Source organism: Amyelois transitella, chromosome 5 (genome assembly GCF_032362555.1).
Source record: "Amyelois transitella isolate CPQ chromosome 5, ilAmyTran1.1, whole genome shotgun sequence".
NCBI classification, from domain to species: Eukaryota; Metazoa; Arthropoda; class Insecta; order Lepidoptera; family Pyralidae; genus Amyelois; species Amyelois transitella.
In genome coordinates, this window is record NC_083508.1 from 4,036,900 (window position 1) to 4,058,299 (window position 21,400).

At 35.7% G+C, this 21,400-nt stretch overlaps 2 protein-coding genes across 8 annotated transcripts in view; one reads left to right on the forward strand and one right to left on the reverse strand.

The window, feature by feature from the left end:
• The first annotated feature begins 5,508 nt into the window (after positions 1 to 5,508).
• LOC106138045 (DNA-directed RNA polymerase II subunit RPB11) lies at positions 5,509 to 7,111 on the forward strand. The gene is made up of 4 exons (XM_013339057.2): positions 5,509 to 5,696; positions 5,780 to 5,869; positions 6,276 to 6,450; positions 6,988 to 7,111. Exons 1-4 carry the CDS (start codon positions 5,644 to 5,646, stop codon positions 7,021 to 7,023), a joined length of 354 nt encoding a protein of 117 aa, XP_013194511.1. The 5' UTR covers positions 5,509 to 5,643; the 3' UTR covers positions 7,024 to 7,111.
• A 423-nt stretch (positions 7,112 to 7,534) lies between these two features.
• The window catches only part of LOC106138052 (CAP-Gly domain-containing linker protein 1), a 49,359-nt gene continuing 35,493 nt past the window's right edge, over positions 7,535 to 21,400 (reverse strand). For all 7 annotated transcript variants that reach the window (XM_013339073.2, XM_013339106.2, XM_013339089.2 and 4 more), the window contains 10 exons: positions 15,556 to 15,696; positions 14,790 to 14,921; positions 14,318 to 14,338; positions 13,932 to 14,103; positions 13,041 to 13,397; positions 10,120 to 12,938; positions 9,895 to 10,034; positions 9,287 to 9,424; positions 8,663 to 8,832; positions 7,535 to 8,394 (listed from right to left, as the gene is read on the reverse strand). In XM_013339073.2, coding sequence (XP_013194527.2) covers positions 8,348 to 8,394; positions 8,663 to 8,832; positions 9,287 to 9,424; positions 9,895 to 10,034; positions 10,120 to 12,938; positions 13,041 to 13,397; positions 13,932 to 14,103; positions 14,318 to 14,338; positions 14,790 to 14,921; positions 15,556 to 15,696 — 4,137 coding nt within the window. In that variant the 3' untranslated portion in view covers positions 7,535 to 8,347. The remainder of the gene's footprint in view (positions 8,395 to 8,662; positions 8,833 to 9,286; positions 9,425 to 9,894; positions 10,035 to 10,119; positions 12,939 to 13,040; positions 13,398 to 13,931; positions 14,104 to 14,317; positions 14,339 to 14,789; positions 14,922 to 15,555; positions 15,697 to 21,400) is intronic.

Here is a 21,400-nt window from a genome sequence, read left to right on the forward strand (position 1 = left end):
TATGAAATCCCAGTTCACTACCTATTCATTAATTATTCAAAGTGAGATTCAGGTGAAGTTAGTTGTTAAGTAGGATTAGATGTGGGCAAATGTCGGGCACGAATAAGTTATTGGATAAATGCCTTACAATTCGGATTATGACAATTCGCGTTGTTTATGCGTGACATATGCCCATCTCTAAGTAAGATCCACATGTTGATAAAAGCAAAAGCTTAGCGGTTCCGCATTCTTAATATGAATCATAGTATGTGATACGCCGCAAAAACAGTTGCATGTAATGCTGTCACGAACGTTTCAAGTATCAAGTCAGTATTCAAATCGGATTAGGTACTACCTCAACTTAGTGTAACGTTACATTCGAGGTGCAAGTGAACTTGGGTTGAATGAGTACGGTCATGGATCGATTGAGGAGAGAGCGATCGCTAGGTGGTGGCGTGGAACTATCCAGTGGTACAGTTAGTGTAAATGGTCAATTTTTAGGAAACCTCTATTTTGGTAAGTGCTCTTGAAGAGGATGGGCGAATTAAGTGAAAGTAAAATATTTATGTTTAAAGTATCCAAATATTAACAAAAATCTTTTTACCTTTGTGTATGCTGAAATTTTTTTATTTATGCTGTTAGTCTTTTCAAAACGACGGTATGTTTGACTGGCTAGTGAGGGTATGCAAACATTGAAAACTCCGAGAATGTACCAATCCCTCTTGAGTGAGTACCAAGATCCCACCGCTGCCACCTCGCGCTCAGCTGACAGCATATCGCGCCGGCGTGCCGTCGCCGTAGCAATAATAAATTCGATTACAATTGTAAAATTGTTTTAAACTTTCGAATGTGTGATAGTAGATGCAGTTGTTGTTTAGTTAACTTTATAATAATAATGAATTGTTATTGTGAGTGTAACTTTTAAACCGTAAGAGTAATTAATTAACATTTCAAATATAATAGTAATACATTCATACAAAACTTTTGGCGCTTTTCGATCGTATTTATTATAGTTGGATAATGTATCAAATTTTAATTTCATACCTTTTAAGACACTCTTCGTTGTACAGTAAAACATAAAAAGTAGCAGTTTTAGCTAGGGTAACGTTTTTAATGAATTTGAAATACCAAAATCAGCAATATAAGATTAGTTATTGAACAGTATTTTTTGTTTGTAATATTACTTACATTCTAGTAGAATTATCACTCGAAAATTTAAGCACCAAACATTATATATTAATTAGCATTTTCCTATAAGAAAATAAAGTTATAAAAATTAAATGATATTTGCGAAGGTTTAATATTATGTAGTGGTCGTAAATGGCATATTGTTGATAGGTGGTGAAGCGCGATCCGCTAGGTTAACGGCACTAAGTTCCCTGGCCCTGCGCCTGCCCTGCCTCGCGTCGACTCATCCTAATATGCGGTTGCGCGTTTAAGGACATGAAGCAATGTTAATTTTAACATTTTAGAGCATAATTAGAGTTTTTTATCCTTAAGAGTAGGATTTCATCTAGTTGCCTTCGTAACGGTAGAGAAATTAGGTGATACCTTTTCTCTCGGTAGCTTCATTGTAAAGTGAGGTCAGTCGCAGTTTCCAGTCGCCAGTCAATTTGGCCTGTCTTCCGAGCGGCCACTGAGTCCCGCGTACTGCCGCGCCTGACTCGCGCTAGTTGCATCTGATCATTCTAGAGATAAGTTTGGCCTCGAGGCGAGGCCGCGTACCTGACACCAATGTAACGTTAATGGTAGAGATCCCACCGCTGCCCCCACCGGCAGTGCTGTCACAAAGTGGTGCCTAGGCACATGCGCGCGGATTCTGAAATTTTCTGAAATAAGAGTCATATATGAATGCAGACACAGCAATCATGTATAATGACTAGTAATGTTTCCAATGCGCATTAAATTCATCTCGGCACTGCTCACAGGCAACACATCGCACAAGCAAGCGCGGAGCGTGATCTCCCGCCACGTAGCTTCGGCGCGGTCTCCGAAACTCACGCGTTTCGGTAACCCCACCGAAGCCCCACCGAAATTAATTGTAATATAACGTGTTAGTGTAGTTATAACCAACTTCTAGTCAGCTTTCAATGATCTCTAATATACTGATAATCGTATTGCAGTTGTATTCCTCTGTTATAGTGTATATAAGCGAGTTTAACGTGTTCAAGTGCCGATGGCGAAGTCACTCGGCACGACACAAAGTTCTAACGAGTCTCAATATTATCGTATAACATAGATATTTTCATAATCAATAGTAATGCATATTGTTGATTGGATTGCAAATTTTGTATAAGTACACAATTAGTATAGTTTATATACTTATGTGTCAATTCTTATAGCGTTTTATTACATAACAGACTATAGCTAGTAAGTGTTAAACGTAAACCAAGTAATTACAGTGCTGTTTATTAAGCTTATTCAACAATTTTGTGTTCATTATTGGATGAATGAAGTTAATCTAAACGCATAATCTCAATGGTTACATTTTTAAAACTAAGTATCTATATACTTCTTAAATTATATCAATATGGTCATAATCAGTTCGTCATCAAAGTAGCTCTGTTAAATAAAATAAATTTTAAATCGGTAATCAATTTCTTCTTAAATACTTTTGTGGGTGAATTTATTGAACAACGAACATTCAAAATGTGTAATAAATTTAAGAAATTCTTTTTTGACCTTTATTACACAAACTTGCTTCTCTAGAGCAATAAAGTAAAATATGTTTATTTTATTAATCATTCCTATTTGCATTTAATAAGACAAATAAAGTGCTTTCTTGTAAGAGTATTTAGGAGAATGAGATGAGGCGGGGTTTGTCAATAAATAGTGCTAACTTCACCAAAACTGTTCTCAGCCCACTTACTACAGCCTAATGCTCAATTTTACTAAAAACTTCATGAAATATAATTTTCTAATGTAATGTTCGTTGATAATGTTATACCTATCTCAGAGGCTTAATCATCAATCATAGTTGTAAGTATAAAATAAAAAGCTATTAATCCATTTAAACGCAACATCGACGCAAAACTGTTGATCTTTGGCTGTCATAAGGGTAACTTTACAAACAAAAGAATTTCTTAACAGTGTTTTAATTCCACTAAAGGGTTTCCACGAGACTTAGCTAATATCAAGCTTTATCACAAACACGTGCTATATTTGGCACTTTAAAATAATCGAAACGTTGAATAAAACCCCACAGAACGTCAAATATCATTTACGCAGACACATTGGTACTGGTATTGGTACCCAAAATTTGCATGCTGACATGTAAGCCTTACCACGTGATATAATCATTGTGCATTGGTTTAAAAAAGGAAGAAAAATATCGTTACCATTCAGTTACATAAAAACATTCAAATATGCCCTTATGCTTGCCTTGTTCCTCCTGGCGCTAGTTCCGTCTGAAGAGGTGGTGCATCTTTTTGACCATGATTTGAGTAAACATTTCTGGTAAATAAATACAGATTAGCTAATAATAATTTTAGTTCACATATGGCCTGTTTGTATGGTGAGGGTACACAGACGATGGTGCACCTAATATCGCGCCCTACTCTACCAACTTCATACTGAAGGATCTGTATGATGCTTCTGTTAATGCCATATAGTGGTCTTCGCAAAATTTTCTGGCAGAATAAGGTTTTAGCTTCATATTTTAAGGGTACCACCCTTAAAATATGAAGCTAAAACCGGATTAAGATACGTTATATCGTATTTGAATGTTTATGTTTCCGGAGTGGTAGCGATTTGTAATGGAATAAAAAAGCGGTGTCTGCGTCCACTTGTTTGTCGGTAGAGTCGCTAGACTTCGATTGTAGATTAAATGTTCGTAAAGTTAATAAATTTCCTCGATTCGTGCTTTGTTCTTTCAGACTTATTGATGTTGCTTGCCGTTGAATGATGTGAAACATTAAAATGTATTTAGAGTTTATTATTTACTTTAAATCATGTTGATTTTTATATCATTTAGTTTAAACAGAAATGTTATAATAGTTTAGTATGATTCTACGATTGTTTCTTGTATACCTAATAAGTATTTCAGAATTTATAATAAAATTGTATCCCTTTTTATGATAAATTGTCTTGTAATCTTCTTGTAAAGGAACACTGACAACCTATCAATATTACGATACTATAATAATGTATTAAAAATTAACAGTGAGATTCTGGACACATTGTAAAATTCAAGTTAGATTGGTTTTATAGTCATATTCTGTATGTAGGTTATCAATCTGAAATTCTCTCATAATTATAAAATAAACGGTGTTTTCTGCTGTAACTGTGTTTCATTCCCAAATAACCATTAGTAAAATCTTACTATTGAAGCCGCAAAAGACGAAGAAAAAGTTGAAAGATATCGGAAGGCGGGCCCCGAAGCACCACCGCGGTGCAATAACTCACGCAAAGATTAGTGAGAGAGAGACAGAGCGACGTGTATATTATTGGAGTATACAGGGCGAATGTACGACGGCAAGGTTTAATAAGATGACTACACTTGCATGAGTTTTCATTCTGCTTTCCACCTCGTTCATTTTGTTTTCATCCCATTTTTAACACAACTTTAAAACCCATGCATTAGTGAGACCAACACGCCTTATACACCTGTATACACGAGACTTCTGGCTGCTCATAACTCTAGTAGCTCTCTCGTTACTGAGGATCGTGGTGACCACATTTACTTCTCATAAGGCATGCAAATGCAACGCTCTATGCATTCATTCCCCGAATTTACTCTTTCATCATCACTATCACATCTTTTATCATCATCTGATGTAAATATTGATCCTAGGCAAATACAATTCCGCGCGGTAAGAGAAGCAGCTGCAAAACAAACACTGGGTTTAATAGTCATACAAGTCTGCCTAGCTAGGATATTTTTCATCGCAATGAAAAATTGCGCCATCTATTGGCAAGTAGCACACAAATGTGAGTTTGTGACAATGCTGGCGCCACCTATTCTCGGTACCTGGCATTGATTTAAAAACATAACTTGAAGGAACCTAGTCAGAGATCTTCGGAAGGTCTTCTTTATTCGAGTTTATTCACGTAAAAACCAAATGAAAAAAATGCGGTCGAATCGAGCAACTCCTTCTTTTTTAAAGTCTGTTAAACTACTTGATAAAAGTAGCAGGAATAGTCATTTTCTAAAATGGAAACCAACCTCTCTCTCATCGCTGCGTGTTCCCCGTTGCATCCTCCACGGAAGTGTTTCGGAGCTCGGGGTTCGCCTTTCCACTTTTCTTTCTCCATTTGGGCCGGTTTTCGACGTCTTCAGGTTCGCATATTATTATCTTTTGCGAAAACAACCACACGGCACAAATTAACTACATATCTATAGGAAGTTTAACTTTATTTTGAAAGTGTTCATCGTCTATGTAATATTGCGATGTACTACATATCGTTAGTATATTAGTCATCGTGGCTCTGTAGAATTGATATAGATTGAGCGGCAACGCTAAAATCAATACATCACATCACTAGATACGTCAATCAATGTCAAAATTGTCAACTTCACTAACACAACGAAATATCAAACCGCTTTGTTGTATCGTACAGTATCTCTATTTAGTTTGTGTTGTTGTCTTCTTGTTTTATCGTAAAAGCCGAATTTTCCAGGTTTTATTTGTCGTTTTACACTTGAAGTAATATATTTTGTGAATAATGAATGCGCCACCTACCTTTGAGTCATTCCTTTTATACGACGGAGAAAAAAAGTAAGATATTTTTTCTAGAAGTTTGTCTTAAAGGCACTGCATTGCGAAGCTTTTTATTTCAACGCTATTCTTTACAATTACAGGGTACAGAAGGAAGAGGATACAAAAGTAACAAATGCTGCAATATTCACAGTAAATAAGGAGGATCACACCCTAGGAAATATGATTAGACAGTGAGTTGCTTTACCCTTAACCTAAATGAAACTGCACTATACATACTTACCTAAAAATAGTATATTTGTGGCAACATTATCTGAATCTACGATCTAAATACATAACTTTCAGCCTTTAAAATCCCTGTTCATCTAGATATCCTAGTAATGGTTCATTTATAGTGACGGGATACTAGCCCATTGCCTTAATGATGAATCCCAAGTTCATACTTAAGCCTTGATGTATTCTGGACAATAAATATTTTAATTGATTTCCCAAAGGGGTAGACAAAATCTTCACTTTCTACTAATGCTTCATCCACATTCATAACTCAGGGAAGCTTGTCAGTAAAGCATAATTGTGATCTGACATATTAGCAAGAACATGTTCTACTAGAACTTTATGAAACAGTGATTTACTTTACAGCCAACTTCTTAAGGACCCAAAAGTATTATTTGCTGGCTACAAAGTCCCACACCCTTTGGAGCACAAATTTGTTCTTCGCATTCAGACCACATCGGACTACACCCCTCAAGAGGCTTTCATGAATGCCATTACTGACCTTACCTCCGAGCTCTCATTATTTGAAGAGAGGTTTAAGGTTAGTTTGAACTGACATTTATAAAATACTATAATTGGTTCAGTATTCGCATTGTCTATTGGTTCAGTAGATACTGTGTGACCAGACAATAAACTAACTTTCACATTTTATAATATTAGTTGGGATAGTTGAAAAAAAAGTAGCTGCTAAATTTTTGCTTCCTTTCCTAAATGGTGTTTCTATTTCCATTAATAAAATGCATTAAGTGATCTGCCTGCCAAATATTACTTCACTTATGCTGTTTCTATTATTTGGTATTTTAAATACTAAAAGGATTTTCAAAAATAAATTATATCATAAGTTTACCCAGCCAGTCAGTATTATGCAAAGATTATTTCAGTGCCCACAATTGTATTTATTTTGCATGTCAAAAGTCCCCTCGTTCTCCAACTTTCTTGATTCACTTCACATACTTCATTAGTTAACATTTTGTTTGATTAAAATTTGCAACTCCCACAGACTATGTTTTTGGAAAACTATAATGTATTCAAAGAATTGAATTAAAGTGCAACTTTCAGAAAAATTTTGTGTTTTCAGGAAGCTATCAAAGAAAAAAAGGATGGATTGGACTAAGCAATTTTATGGATTTAACGTAAAAAGTAGGATAAGATGTAATTTTTAAAATATTAATGTAAGGAAAATAAATTTGTGCCTATTTAAATTGAGTTTCTCTTGTTCTTCATGATCCATGGTTTTTAATACGGTTAATCTTGACAACCTAGAGACTTCAAGGGGCCGGGCCCGTCTCTTAAAGGAATCTCAAGTTTATTATCCTGCACGGCAAGAAGAGCATTTTTGTTTTTTAAGGGATAATCCTATTTCCGAATGACGTCTCGGTTGTTCACCTGGGAGAGTATGGGACTCCGGGCATCCAGTGTGCCAACCTAGCTTACCCACTAAAACTTATCTGGTGGACCCTTCAGGCCAATTTGAGGCAATTATGGGATAGTTAGCACACTTCCTATCAGACCGGTATAGTAGCTAAATGATATTGGCCTATGTGGGTCTTAAGTGCCCCCCCGAAGAGGACTCTTCCACAAATAACTCCATAAATATAAGGTTAAGTTATATAAAAAAAAACAAGAAGTTTTCTATTAAATTTATTGTTTATAAAAATGGTTATAATTTGGTGTTTATTTTTATTGCCATAATTTTAATTGTATAATAACCAGAGGTCGGAATAGGTAGATTGAATTGGGGTCAATGAACTGAAACGTATATATTAATATAGACATGCCTCCGGGATTGCGGGATTTGTAAATTATTAAGATTTTTTCCGGAAAAAAGTTTTGGAATGTTACAACTAGAAGCAATAGACGCAGAAAAGAATGCAAGAAATGGAAACACAGCGTGTTTCCAAATAAATTGGGAAAAGGATAGATATACCAGACAGTAACGTTTCGTATCTTAAAGTTAGTTTGAAAATCCATAAATTTATAATATTTAATTCAATCCCGTAAGTACTGAAATGGAATTTTTTTTTCCATTTCTTTTACGTTAAGCTTTCTATGGTAATTCATGATGCAAGTACATAAAATCAATCTACCTATTCCGATCTCTGAAAATAACATTGTGTAGATCTTAAAACACGATTGTGATGTAAATGAATGATTTGTGCTTAGAAATTTATTCTCAATATGCATTATATCCAGATAATGCAAATGAAAAAAATTACAACATGCCATTCACCATGTATAGTAAAATATCATGCAATTATCAACTTATAATTATCTAAAAGATCAAATTTCTTATTTACAAAAGACAATTGCCTAAGTTAACATTTAAACGAGTTATACCATGTTTATGGTAAACAATAATAAATAATACCCAAATAAAACGAGTAACAATAACAACGGTAACATTATTTCTAATGTTCAATAAATACTATTACTAGGTATTAAAATGTTTCCTCTTCATCACAGTTCTCGGTGGCGTGGCCGAACACTGAAAAAAGAAAAGCAAGAGCTAAAATACACATTTATGCTAAGAAGTAATTTTATGTACATGGTTTATAAATAGGGCATTACAAAATAATTGAATATGTAGACAGGCAATGTGCCTATATTAAGGAACTTTTCTTAATAATACTAGTATATATATAGTATAGTATAGTAAATGGGAAAACACTGAACAAACTGTCGTATTCGTCATTTGACGATAAAGATTAGGGACCTATTGAACGGAAACTATAGATGCTAATTCTTCAAGTTACCTTCACAAATGTCGCAATAGGGTCTTGGCGGCGGCGGCGGCTTCTTGCCGGCGACCGGCAGCGGGTCGGGCTCGGCGGACTGGCGCGGACAATCCTCGGTGTCGTGAGCGTCGAACACGTCGCAGATGTCGCAGAATAAGCGGGGAGCGGGGCGGGATTTGCGACCGTTGCTGTGGGGAAAGATCGAAATGAATTTCTTTACATTCGTCCCGGTCGAGTACCTCTACCATTTTGACTACGACAAGAGGTGATAAGGATCTGAATTGTATTAAAAAAAAGTGACCGACAAATTCTGAGAGAACATCTCACATACTAAGTTCCATAAATGGATTCCCTCCCTATTTTTGAGGTAACCGATAAGTCTTGTCTCTTCAAAGTTCGTGAATAACCCTTGGAACAAATCCCCTTCGCTTTAGGAGAGTATAACAATTATTCAAGTAACAAGCAAACAATTTTCCAAACACTATTCTAATTTCCGTGAGTAGGTATTTCCCTAGAGAGCGAAGTAAGTCTTCACTGATCAATCTTTATTATATTTTCATAGGTACTGAAAACGGGTAAATATTGACTCGCAAATTTAAGTGATGCTACCAAATTTATAACAAACAATGTTGGCTTCCTTACAATACGGGCGCGGTATCGGCCACTCCGCCCTCGAGCGCGAGCACGCGCGCCATGAGCTGCTCGTTCTTGCGCTGCATGTCCACGATCACAGAGTTGAGGAAGCTCACCTGCCCGTCCAGCATCTCCTTGTCTTCTTGCCTGTTTGGGCACAGTCAAAAGAAATAATTAAAAAAAAAAACAATTCAATCGATACTATCCATCATATTTTCTATTAGGATTAGGTAGGTACCTACTTAGAATATATAACTTCGAGTAACGCGGAAGTTTGTAATGAGTGTGGATGTGTGTGTAATGTAACTATTTCATGCAAAAATTATTGAATAGATTTATATAAAAACTTGCAGTATTATAGCATAGGCATTTGAATAACATTGGACCTAGAACTGACGACCGGAATGTAAAGAGAGAAGGAAAGCAACTGGGAACACGCCAAGATGAAAGAGAGACATAAAATGACGCCTCCTTCCCGGAGGGGTAGGCAGAGACTACCATCTTTCCTCTAACCCTGCATACTTCTTTCGTTATGTTTATATTTTGTTGTTCAGTATGTATCGTTTAACCGACCTTTAAATATATGATATATGATACTGTAAATGAAATTGTATTACTTTTGAGTAGGGTTGTCGCCTTGGCCAAGAACACCCATCGCAGTATTGTCATTGTTATCCCGGACGTTGACCTTGCTCGCCAATTCCTTCTGCAAGAGCACCTTTTCCCTTTCAGCTATCTCTACTTTGGCTTTGTGAGACTAAAAATAAATTGTCAAATTTTACTCATACAATTTACTAAATATAAAATAAATTCCCAAGATGTGAAAGTCACATGGAAATTACCTTTATCTCTTCCTGTAATCTACTTATCAACTCATTCTTTTGTTTTAAATCCTTCGCCTTATGTTCGACATCCGTCTTAAGATTTTTGATAGCTGTTTCACTAATTTCCAGCGCTTCTGCATTAAACCTCCTAGCTTCCTGTAATTCTAATGTTAATTTTTCTAATTTGGCATCTTTTTCGGCATCAGTGCTTTGTTGCACGGTTACTAATTCTAATTTCTGGGTAAGTTCCATCACTCTTTTTTCCGCTGCGGAGAGGCTTTGTTCAAGTTTTTTCTGATTTTCTGCTTCAACTTTGACCTTTTCTTTGGATTCTTGTAACTCTTTCTCATAATCACTCAATTTGATTTTAAGATCATGCTTAGAGCGTTTGCTTTCCTTTTTATATTCATCATACTGTGCTTGGAGTTGTTTATTCAGATCCTCATAATTAGACTTTTGGCCTGCATTTATATCTGTCAGTTGTTTAATATCTTGTTCTGCTTTAGTCACTTGTTGCTGAAGTTCAGTAATTTTTTCTCTTGCTTGGATCAATTCCTCAAGGTGTTTTTCTTGCTCTGTAACTTTAACTTGTAATGATTTCATTGCTTTGTTTAATGACTCTACATCTTTTTTATATTTTTCATTTATATGAGCGTTTTCGTCTTGAAGTTGCTTGATTATTTTCTGACTTTCATCTGTTCCGGATTGTAACATATTATTAAGCTTAGTAAACTTTGCCTCCTTCTCTTCTGTAAGTGCCATGTTGACTGCTAATTCCTGCTTTAGGGTTGCTGTTTCCTCTTCTAACAATTTAATCTTATTTTCATCAGTCGTCACTCGTTCAACATGGGATTTCAATAACTGTTCTTTTTCTTCCAGAGTCTTTCTTAGATCGTTTTCGTTGTTGATGTTCTCTTTTAACTTATTGGTGATTTCTTCATGTAGTATTTTTAATTTATTTAACTCATCTGTTGTTTCATTATATTTTGATTCTAATGTCGCCTTATCTTGGCTTAAAATAGCAATTTCTTTTTTAACTGATTCAAATTGGCTTAATTGTTCCTTAAGCACGGATTCTTCTGCCGAAGAATTCGTTACAAGGCTTTCGCATTTCTGTTTCAAATTGGACGATTCTAGTAAGGCATTATTTAATTTTTCTTCTAATACTTTTTTGCTTTCAGCAGTTTTATTTAATTCTACGCTTACTTGTGCTATTTGGCGATCTTTTTCAGCAACTATTTCAATATTTGATTTAAGGTCAACTTCTAGCATTTCTAATTTTAGACTTAATTCTTTAAAACTATTTTGTTTTTCTTCCAGTAACTGTTTAACTTTATTTTCTTCTGATTTATGTTTATTTAATTCTTCACTAACAGAAGCCAGCTGTAACTGAAGTTGAGAAATTTCTTTTTCGTATTGACTCTTTTGGACATTCAATTGTGAAGTCATATCATCCAAAAACTTTTGTAAAGAATCTTCGTGTTTTCTGGACTCTTCTAATTTGTTATTTAAATCATTCTGAGCTTCTGTTAGTTGATCCACTTTTTCAATCAATTTTACTTCCGAACTCTCACCTTCCGACTTTAATATTGAAATTTCTTCTTTATATTTGTCAATATCGACTTCTAGTTTCTTTCTTATTGTTTCAAATTCAGTATTAAGTTCTTGCTCTTTAATCTTTAGTGACTCAATTTCATTTTTCAGAATAGTATTTTCATCCATGAATTTATCATTATTTGCTTCTAGTTCCCTTAATTTATTATTTGATTCAAGTAATTTATTTTCGTATTCTTTCATTTGATTTTCAGTAGATTTAAGCTTTTCCACGTTATTATTAACAGATTCTACCAACTGACCTCGCTCCAGAGAAAAATCTTCTTGCAATTTAAACAACTTCTGTTTAAGTTCCTGTTCCATCCTACCATGGTTATTGGATGCTTCTCTGTACTTATCTTTAAGATCTTGGACTTCTTTCTCACTTTCCTTTAGATGTTGGGATAACTTATGGAATTGTTCGTTGGAATCAGTGGCCTGTCCAGTAAGGTTTAAATATTCCGTTTCTACTTTTTCTTTGGCTTTTTGTAATTCGTCGCATTTATCTTTTGTACTTTGGAGTTGCCGTTTCTGTTCACCGATTTCAAGTTCCATGGCTGATAACTTTGCTTTGAGATCATTGTTGGCATTTGTTAACTCAATAACGGATTGCTTCAATTTGTCATTTTCTTCTTTCAACGCCTTCAGTTCATCTTCGTTGATTATAAACCTTGAATTTAACGAATCGAACTCAATTTTACTTTGATCTAATGCTTGCATGTGAGTTTCGATTTCTTTAGTTAGCTGTTCAATTTTAGTGTTACGGTTTTCAATTTCCTTCTTATGTTCTTCTGCAATTTTACTATGTTTTATATTAAAGTTTGCTGTTGCTTGTTCAAACTCGTCTTTTAGCTTTATTATTTCCTTATCTCTTTCATGAATCGTTTGCTTATATTCTGTTACAAGTTTTTCTGTGGAAGAATTTGAATCACTGCTTTCATTAAGCAATTTTTCGTAGTCTTTCGTTTTGGCCGATAAACTTTGCTGGAGTTCTACTATCTCCATTTTATTTTTATCATTTTGTTGAGAAACTTCATTAAGCAAACTTTCGTATTCGTTTATTTTGTTTGAATATTCCTCTTTGACGCGAGCAATTTCATCTTGCAAGTTTTTACATGCTGCTTCTTGTTTCTTTTTTGTATCTTCTAACTGTTCTAAATCTAGGACTTTAGCACTTAGTTCCATTTTTAGTTTAGTTATTTCTTTATTAAGATTAACCTCGTGTTCTTTACTGGCACCTAGAACTGAAAATAAAATGTATTTAATTAATCAAGCAATACATGAAAACATAAAAGTCTATAAATATGAAAGTAAAAAAAATACATATGTTTGCATTATATAGGTACCTTTATTTAATTCTAGTGTTTTATCATCTACGGCAGCTTGTAGTTGAGTCAACTTAGTGTTCAAATCTGTGATAGTTTGGCTATTTTCTTTATTTAATCTTTCTACATTCTGTTTCTCAGCTTCTAATTTAGACTCAACCAGTTGTAAATTAGCAGTCAACACGGAAATTTGAGTGTCAAACTGAGTTTGTGCTATCGCCATCTTGGATTTCGCTTCATTTAGAGCTTTCTCAGAATCTGCTTTCAATTTGGTCAATTCTTCGGACATACTCTTTCCTAGCGAATCCTTTTCATTCTCTTTTTCTTTAAGGAGTGCATATGCTTCGTCTAATAGTTTCTGTAGTTCTGAGGATAACGCTGTAAGTAAAAAGTTTGATTATATTAATCAATATTTTAAAGCATCATTCATTATTCATATCATTTAAAATTTTCACGAATCTGTCAATATTTTCTGTAATATCTGGTAGACTGGTAGAGAATGTCAAACGGCATTAAGTTCCCTTTGTACATTTTTATGTACAATAAAGTTTTAAATAAATAAATAAATATTTATGGATTTTCCTTTATATTTCGGTTGACTGGAAGAAATCTCATTTGGGATACGTCCGCCATTGTACATATTCTTTTAAATCCAATAACTGTCTGTTATTTGTTTTTATTTTATATTTATTTTTATGTGCAATAAAGATAAACAAATAAACAACTACTGAATATTGCAACGGTTCTTGTACAGTGTCTTAAAATCGGGTTTAAGGTTCGATATTTAAGTTTCCCATAGTAGATCAGCAATAAAACCGCTTAAAGCACAGCTCTGTACTTTGAAGACATCAAGCGTTGCAGCGGTGTATTTAAGCTTCCTCTTGTATACAATTATTTTGATTGATATCTTACTTTGTGCGGCCGTCAGCTCCTCCTTGTGTTGTTCAGCGATCACAGCGGCTTCGGCACTGCGCTGGTCTTCAAGCGCTTGGAGCGCTGCGGCCGTGGTATCCGCTCGAGCCGCTTGCAGCGCTGCTTCCGCTTCCAACTCGCGAATGCGGTGGAGATGTGCCGCTTTCTCTTGCTGAAATTCATTTACGGCATGTTATTTTTTGAAATTGCACAAATACAGTTAAACTTTGTACATTTCGTTTAAGACATTCACATCTTTGCTTGAGTTAAGGTTTTGGAGTGGTAAAATTATCATGGAAGAGCGTGACTTTATTTTATATAGATGTGTTCTATTTTTTCCAACCAATCCAACCTTCTAAGTTTAAAAAATGTCAGCATGAACATACCTCCATCGCGTCCTTGTATTTCTGAAAATAAAAAAATGTTAATAAATTAAATTGTTCCCTCACTCAGAAGCTTTTTCGTTTTGCGAACTAATAAGAATATGTATAGTCATTTTAAAAAGTTTTATCAATAAAAGATTTCTTGGCTAGACAAAACACGCCATCTACTTATTTCAACATAAACTCGTGCCTATCTTGGAGTCCTACAGAATATTATTTTTAGTTCACGTTGCTTTATGCAAAAAAAAGTGAATTTATGCAATGAATAGAAAGAGTGACCGCATTTACTAGTTGAGGAAATGTGGCTTCTTCGATCTTCTTAATACGGGACTAATTACACAGATTGAGTTCGTTTCTCTTCATGCCCTGGTCGGAATTCGAACCCAGGACCTACTGTGTCACAGACAAGCATACTATCGCTTGGCCACAGAGGCCGTCAGACAAAAACACCAGAACAAATGAAACATGAGCTTACATTGTAGTCTTCCTTGTTGATATTCTCCTCCTCGGTCCTGAACATGAGGTCCTCGACCTTCTGCCGTTCGTCTTCCAGCATCTTGTTGAGTTTGTCCAGTTCCACTTTGAGCTTCCCATTCTCAGTGCTTGCCTGAAAGTCATAGGTTGACTATGGTGTGAACAAAATTTTAAAATCGAGTGTGAAACCAAGAAAATGTACGTAGGTTTTGAACACGAGCCTGAAATAACTTTAGGTAAAGCAGAACTGAAAATACAAGAGAGAGAAAACCGAAAACATACTAGTATCTTTTTAGTCGAAAAATACTTTAGTAAAAGTAACGCAAGGCAAAGGTTCATACCTAATACGACAATATGAGTTACATTATATAAATTGAGGGTGTTACAAAAATATGCAGAGCATATTCCTTTTTCCCTCGTAAAAAATCCCTTTGTGGAAAATTTTTGCACGGCATCTGTCACAGTTAGGGAAATTTCAGAACACATTACAAAAATTTTCATACTTTCAGCTTCAGCAGATTGTGAAAATAAAGAATGATGTATGTTTTGTACCGTAATACCACAGAATTATTAATAATACTGAATAAACCTTCGTCAAATTTCATTTCATGAATATAAATCGCTTACTTCTTATATCCGTATTATGGAAAAGAGCTTGTGAAAAGAAGTGACGTGATTTGCAATTCAAAGCAATTCTTTTTTAATTTATTTATTTACCAAATACATTTACTCTTCCTTAAAACGGTAAAATAGTACCACATTTTTACCTGTGTGGCTTCCTTCCTTAGTTGCGCAAGCGCATTTTCCGCTCGCTCTGCTTGTAATGAAACCTTCGCGACCTCCGCTCGTTCCAATTCACGTTCTCGCATCAATCGTTCTAAATGTTGCTGCTTCTCACGCAGTAGTTCCTATTGATATTTTACTACATTATTTTCTAGGAAGGCATTTTCACGAATCTTTGGCACTATATACATTGTACAGTCAATAACATAAATAAATATACAGACCCGAAAACTCAACGAAATGAAATAAAAGAAAATTGATTGAAGCTTGCGGAAATATCTGATAAGCATCAGGTTATTTGTGTAATTAATATTTTTGGTTTGGTGAAAACTAATTAATTTGTAGAAAGCAGCATCTGTATACTTTATCAAGTTTTTGACTGTATCAATAATTTCTAACCCTACGTTATTATTTATTCGGAATCAGTACCTGAAATTCAAATTTCACATGTTCCACATTACCTAACCATTACAGTTTATAGCGTTAGAATAAGCAAATATATTATGAAATACTAATAATTAAATTATCGACTTCATCAGGACCATCCGGTGCTTCATCAGGATTTCTTCTTGTCTTCATGACATGTAGGTACGGGTCACACTTATCTTGAAGTTTCAGCACTCGCGGCAAATTTTAAATATAGATACAATCATGGACATAGTACATTTAACACGAAGCATCATTATGATATTAAAGGGAATAATATATGACTACATAAGTAGTAAGTACTGGTGAATGTGTCGTATGCAGATGCTTAGCAGAAGATAATACATTATGCATAGAGATCGTTCTTGAATAAACCAGCATTTTTCCATATAGTATTCCTAGACACTTCTTTCCCACATCTAAATAGTCTACTTTTTACAGTCAATCGATCTTATAAGCGTTCCCGGATTTTTAAATCCACGATTATTTTTAAGCGCCTTTTGTCACGAGATTTCGCTTGCCTCATGATATATTAATACCGACCCAACATTAATATTAATGCATGATATGTATGGTTGTATAAAGGCATATTGATTTACGATAGTTAACATCCCAGGTGCTAATTAAATGACGTCTACTTCAACATCCACCCACGTTATCAACATACACTTACTTAATATTCGATGGCTCACTTATTATTCCAAACAAAAACATTGAATATAATTTTCCGTGTATGCTGCCATGAAAAGTGTGTAGTTCCACCCACTCACAAAATTATTATATACGACATGTGAGTAGGAAGGTATAAGCATGCTTAACTATAGGTTAATTTAGTGATGACGTAAAACAATAACTTCTATTAATTAAAATCAATCTCTATAAGATGTGTAAAACAAATCAATGCGATTGCATAACTTTCAATCACTACATTATTTATACTTATTTTACTTATTTCGGTAAAGGTAACCATGCTGGATTGTTGTTTTATATTATCTAAATTAATAATAATGAAAAGCTGAACGCAGCCTTCCAGATTTTTCGAAATTGTTGACTCTAACTAAGGGGAAAAGACAATGAAAATCGGTTGCCTGGAAGAGATCGCAGTGTGATAAGGCTCCTTTTGTTTTTTCTTTTGTGAACTTTCAGTTTTTTTGAGACTTTGTCTACTCCGTAAGGGATAAAGACTGAAGATAAAGTGATTATCTACATGTATGTTTTAATATTTTATTTTCTTGTGCAAAATAGTACCTTTATTAAAGTAAATGCTAAAGTGTGCTAGTTTCGCCGCAAACTTTGACCTCGCGAAAACTTACTTTTTTTTACAAAATTGTGAATATCTCAATATTGATGCCCCACGAACATAAAAATTCTATTGACAGATGACGCAGACTTTTAAGTTAAGAAAGTATTTTCACCTCAACTTGATTTGTAATTATTTTAAGTACCTAAATCCAAAATTGCTTGACATACGTTTTCGAGCGTACACTAGTATCTAGAAAATCAGCGCACATTTGCAAACGCATAAGTTTAATTGCATGTTGTACGGCCTCTTAACCAATAAAATAAAACAAAATAAGCATATTTTGCATAACTCTACAACACGTATAGCGATTGCGTATTACCTAGCTTCATTTTATATACCTACTTATGTGTATCGCAGTTACTAGAAAACTATCCGAGATAATGTTATCTGTTATGCAAATGACACATAGCCATAGTCATGCAAATATTACGCAAGATCACTAGATTGATTATAGTTTAGATAGGTAGGTTATCTTTTATGTTTCTCGCAAAATAGATGCACGATGTTGAACTTTACAGCATGTGAAAGTAGGGGAAAATGGCACGGATATAACTTAGTTATTCCTTAAAATGTGCCATGTCACAACAGGAGTGATTATTTCAAGAAAAAATATATAGTTTCGTGGGAAATGTATAGTTTCGTCTCGTGGGAATCGCATGGATGCAAATTTTTTGAAAGAGCACCTAGATGGCGGCGATGGTGTCCGCACCCCATCACGTCTCGTTCCCGGCGGGAGCGGTATGCGGTCTGCTGAAAGCCGCTTTGCGACGATGAATGTAAGAGGAGGAATGAAGGATAAGATTGAGGAAGTATGCCAGATGATGGATGAAAGACGTTTGGATGTGTTGTGCGTGAATGAAACGAAGCGGAAAGGATGCGACGCGACGCAGCACGGCCCTTACACGGCGTATTGGTCTGGAATTTCCAGTACCAGCCGAGGCTGTCAAGGGGTCGGTCTAATTCTTTCTGCACGAATGGCTGAGTGCGTGAATGAGTATGAGTGTGTCAGCCCTCGTCTTCTATGGATTAGGCTGAAAGTTGGAATCACTCGGATCTTCGTTCTAGGTGTTTATGCACCTTGGGATGTGGGTTCGAGGGGTACAACATCAGCAAAAAGCGAAAACGAGGAGTTCTGGAATAGTGTAAGAGAAGTATTGAAAGTTACCAAGCCAAATGAGAAGATTATTATGTTAGGTGATTTTAATGGATGGGTGGGTGTAAAGCGTGATGGATATGAAAAGGTGCTTGGTGCGTTTGGTGACGAAAAGGTGAATGATAATGGAAGAAGTGTATTAGAAATTTGTCTAGAGTGGGATCTTTTTGTGTCGAACTCAATGTTTCAACATAAAGAGATCCACACCTACACAAGAGTGGAAGGTATTTTAAAAAGTATGATAGACTTTGTGATTGTAGATGAAAGATTGAAGAACAAAGTGCTGGATACCCGTGCATATCGCGGTGCTGGCATTGACTCGGACCATTTACTGGTGATATCCCGGATAAGGGGTATCTTCAATCGCTGGCGGCACAGGGTAAGGGAGCAAACCAGCGCTTTGGAAAGAGTAAAAGTAGAAAATTTGCAAGATATGGATGTAGGTAAGAAGTATATTAATAGACTGAAGGATGAATTTGAAGATTTAGAGGAAATGAGCGATATTGAAGATGGATGGAAGGAATTTAAAGAAAGAATTGTGAAAGTAGCTGTTGAAGTGTGTGGTGTAAGTAGAAGAAGGAAAGGAAAAAATCACAAAAATGCGTGGATGAGTAAAGATGTGCAAGAACTTGTGCGATTAAAGAAGAAAGCATGGCTGGATTTGTTAGCAGCAAAAGCTAACTTAAGAATGCAAGAGGTTATAGATGAAGATGTGAATAAAGCACGTAAGGAATATAAGAAAATGAAAGATTTGGTTAAGAAAGCTGTGATTAGAAAGAAAGAAGAGTATAAAGAGGATTTTGATAAAAGGCTATCAGAAGACTTTCAGTCAAATCTGAAAGTATTCTGGAAATCCGTAAGGTCAGCCCGAGGAAATACTATAACCAGAGAGCTGACTAGGATCAGATGCCAGGATGGTAGCGTTGTGAAAGGAGAAGAATGTGTACTAAAGATATGGAAGGACTATTTTGAAAGTTTATTTGAAAAAAAGGAAGGAAATAAGAAAGATTTCTGCTATAGCGAAGAAAAAGAGAATGAGATGGAAGGCGAAATTGAAATGTTCGAAATTGTGGAAGCACTTAAGAGTATGAAAGCGGGAAAGGCTGCTGGGTGTGATAGAGTGTCGGTCGAGATGCTTAAAGCAGGAAAAGGCGTAGTAGCTAGTCTGCCTTTTCAATTTGTGTTGGAGAAGCGGCCGAGTACCAAAAGATTGGTGTAAGGCTGTTATCGTGCCACTTTACAAAGGAAAAGGGTCACAGCTGGACTGCAAAAATTATCGTGGTATAAGCCTGCTTAGCGTCGTCGGCAAATTGTATGCTAAGGTATTGATAAATAGAGTCAGGAATGAAACTGATGACAAAATATGGGATGCTCAAGCGGGATTTCGAAAGGGAATGGGATGTACTGATCAGGTCTTTTCCTTGCGGTGCATAGCCGAAAAGTTTTTGGCCAAGAGTCAAAAAGTCTATTGCACATTCGTAGATCTGGAAAAGGCCTATGACAGAGTTGAGAGGAATGAATTGTGGTCAGCACTTTCTATGCATGGGGTGAGCAGTCTCTTAATACGAGCACTGAAATCCTTATATGAGGATTCGAGTGCTTGTGTCAGGATAAACGGAGCGCACACTGAGTGGTTTAAGATTGAGAAAGGCGTTAGGCAAGGATGTGTTGCGTCACCGTGGCTGTTCAACCTATTTATGGATAGCTGTTTGACAGATTTGAAAGAGTCTAAAAGTGGATTAAGGATGAATGAGTTACTCGTCAAATGTCTGCTCTATGCCGACGATCAGGTTATACTGGCGTCATCAGCGGAGGAGTTACAGGAGATGGTAAACTGTATGCATGAAGCTTTAAAAGAGAAAGGAATGAAAGTGAACGTAAGTAAAACTAAAACACTGGTTTTTGAAATGGAGAAAGAAATGACAGCATGTAATATTTTGATTGGAGGAGAAAAAGTGGAGCAAGTGAAAGAGTTTGTATATCTAGGATCAAAGTTTACATCAGATGGCAAGTATGATAGTGATATTGAAAGGAGAGTGAACGCGGGGAACATGGTGAATGGAGCTTTGCATGCCTTTATGAGCAGTCAGAAACTATCCAAAAAGGCTCGACTGGCTGTGCACAGGGGCGTGTTGGTCCCGACATTAATGTATGGGAGTGAAAGTTGGGTATGGCAAAAGAAGCATGAAAGCAGAATAAATGCAGTGGAAATGAGAGCGTTAAGGAGTATGATGGGTGTGAAATTGAGTGACAGGATAAGGAACAGCGTGATAAGGGAATGTTGTGATGTGAAAGAAGATGTAGTTACAGGAATAGAAAAGGGTATGTTAAGATGGTTCGGTCATGTGGAGAGGATGAATGAAAGCAGGTTGACTAAGCAGATATACAAGGAGAGTGTGGAGGGAAAGGTCGGAGTGGGAAGACCTAGACGAACGTATCTTGATCAAATTAAGGACGTCCTGGTAAAGGGTCAGGTCAAAAGTACCCGAAACCGCCGAGCTTGTATGAAGAGAGTTATGAATGTGGACGAAGCGAAAGAAGTATGCAGAGATCGTGGCAAGTGGAAAGAGGTAGTCTCTGCCTACCCCTCCGGGAAAGAGGCGTGATTTTATGTATGTATGTATGTATATATAGTTTAATGTATATTTAACATTTTTATACCCAACAATAAATAAAACTTGGGTTCTCTCTCGTTTTAGGGTAGTCTTACCCTAAACCGAGGAGTTTGCATGATTAAAATGGTAAATGTGGATGAAACTAAAGAAGTATCCAAGGATCTTGATTAGACTATGCTTACCCTTCCGGGAAAGAAACATGATTTCTTTTTTTTTGTTTTAATCATTACATCTATATAATGAAAAATGTATCATCCACTCAACTAACATGATTACCACATTTTACGCTTGATTGCGTAAAATGTGTATGATTTCATTTCATACTTTCTTCG

Coding starts and splice junctions, on each gene's coding strand:
- LOC106138045 (XM_013339057.2), top strand. CDS start 5,644: ATGAATGCGCCACCTACCTTTGAGTCATTCCTTTTATACGACGGAGAA. Junction 5,697..5,779: donor TTATACGACGGAGAAAAAAA/GTAAGATATTTT, acceptor TTACAATTACAG/GGTACAGAAGGAAGAGGATA. Junction 6,451..6,987: donor TATTTGAAGAGAGGTTTAAG/GTTAGTTTGAAC, acceptor TTGTGTTTTCAG/GAAGCTATCAAAGAAAAAAA.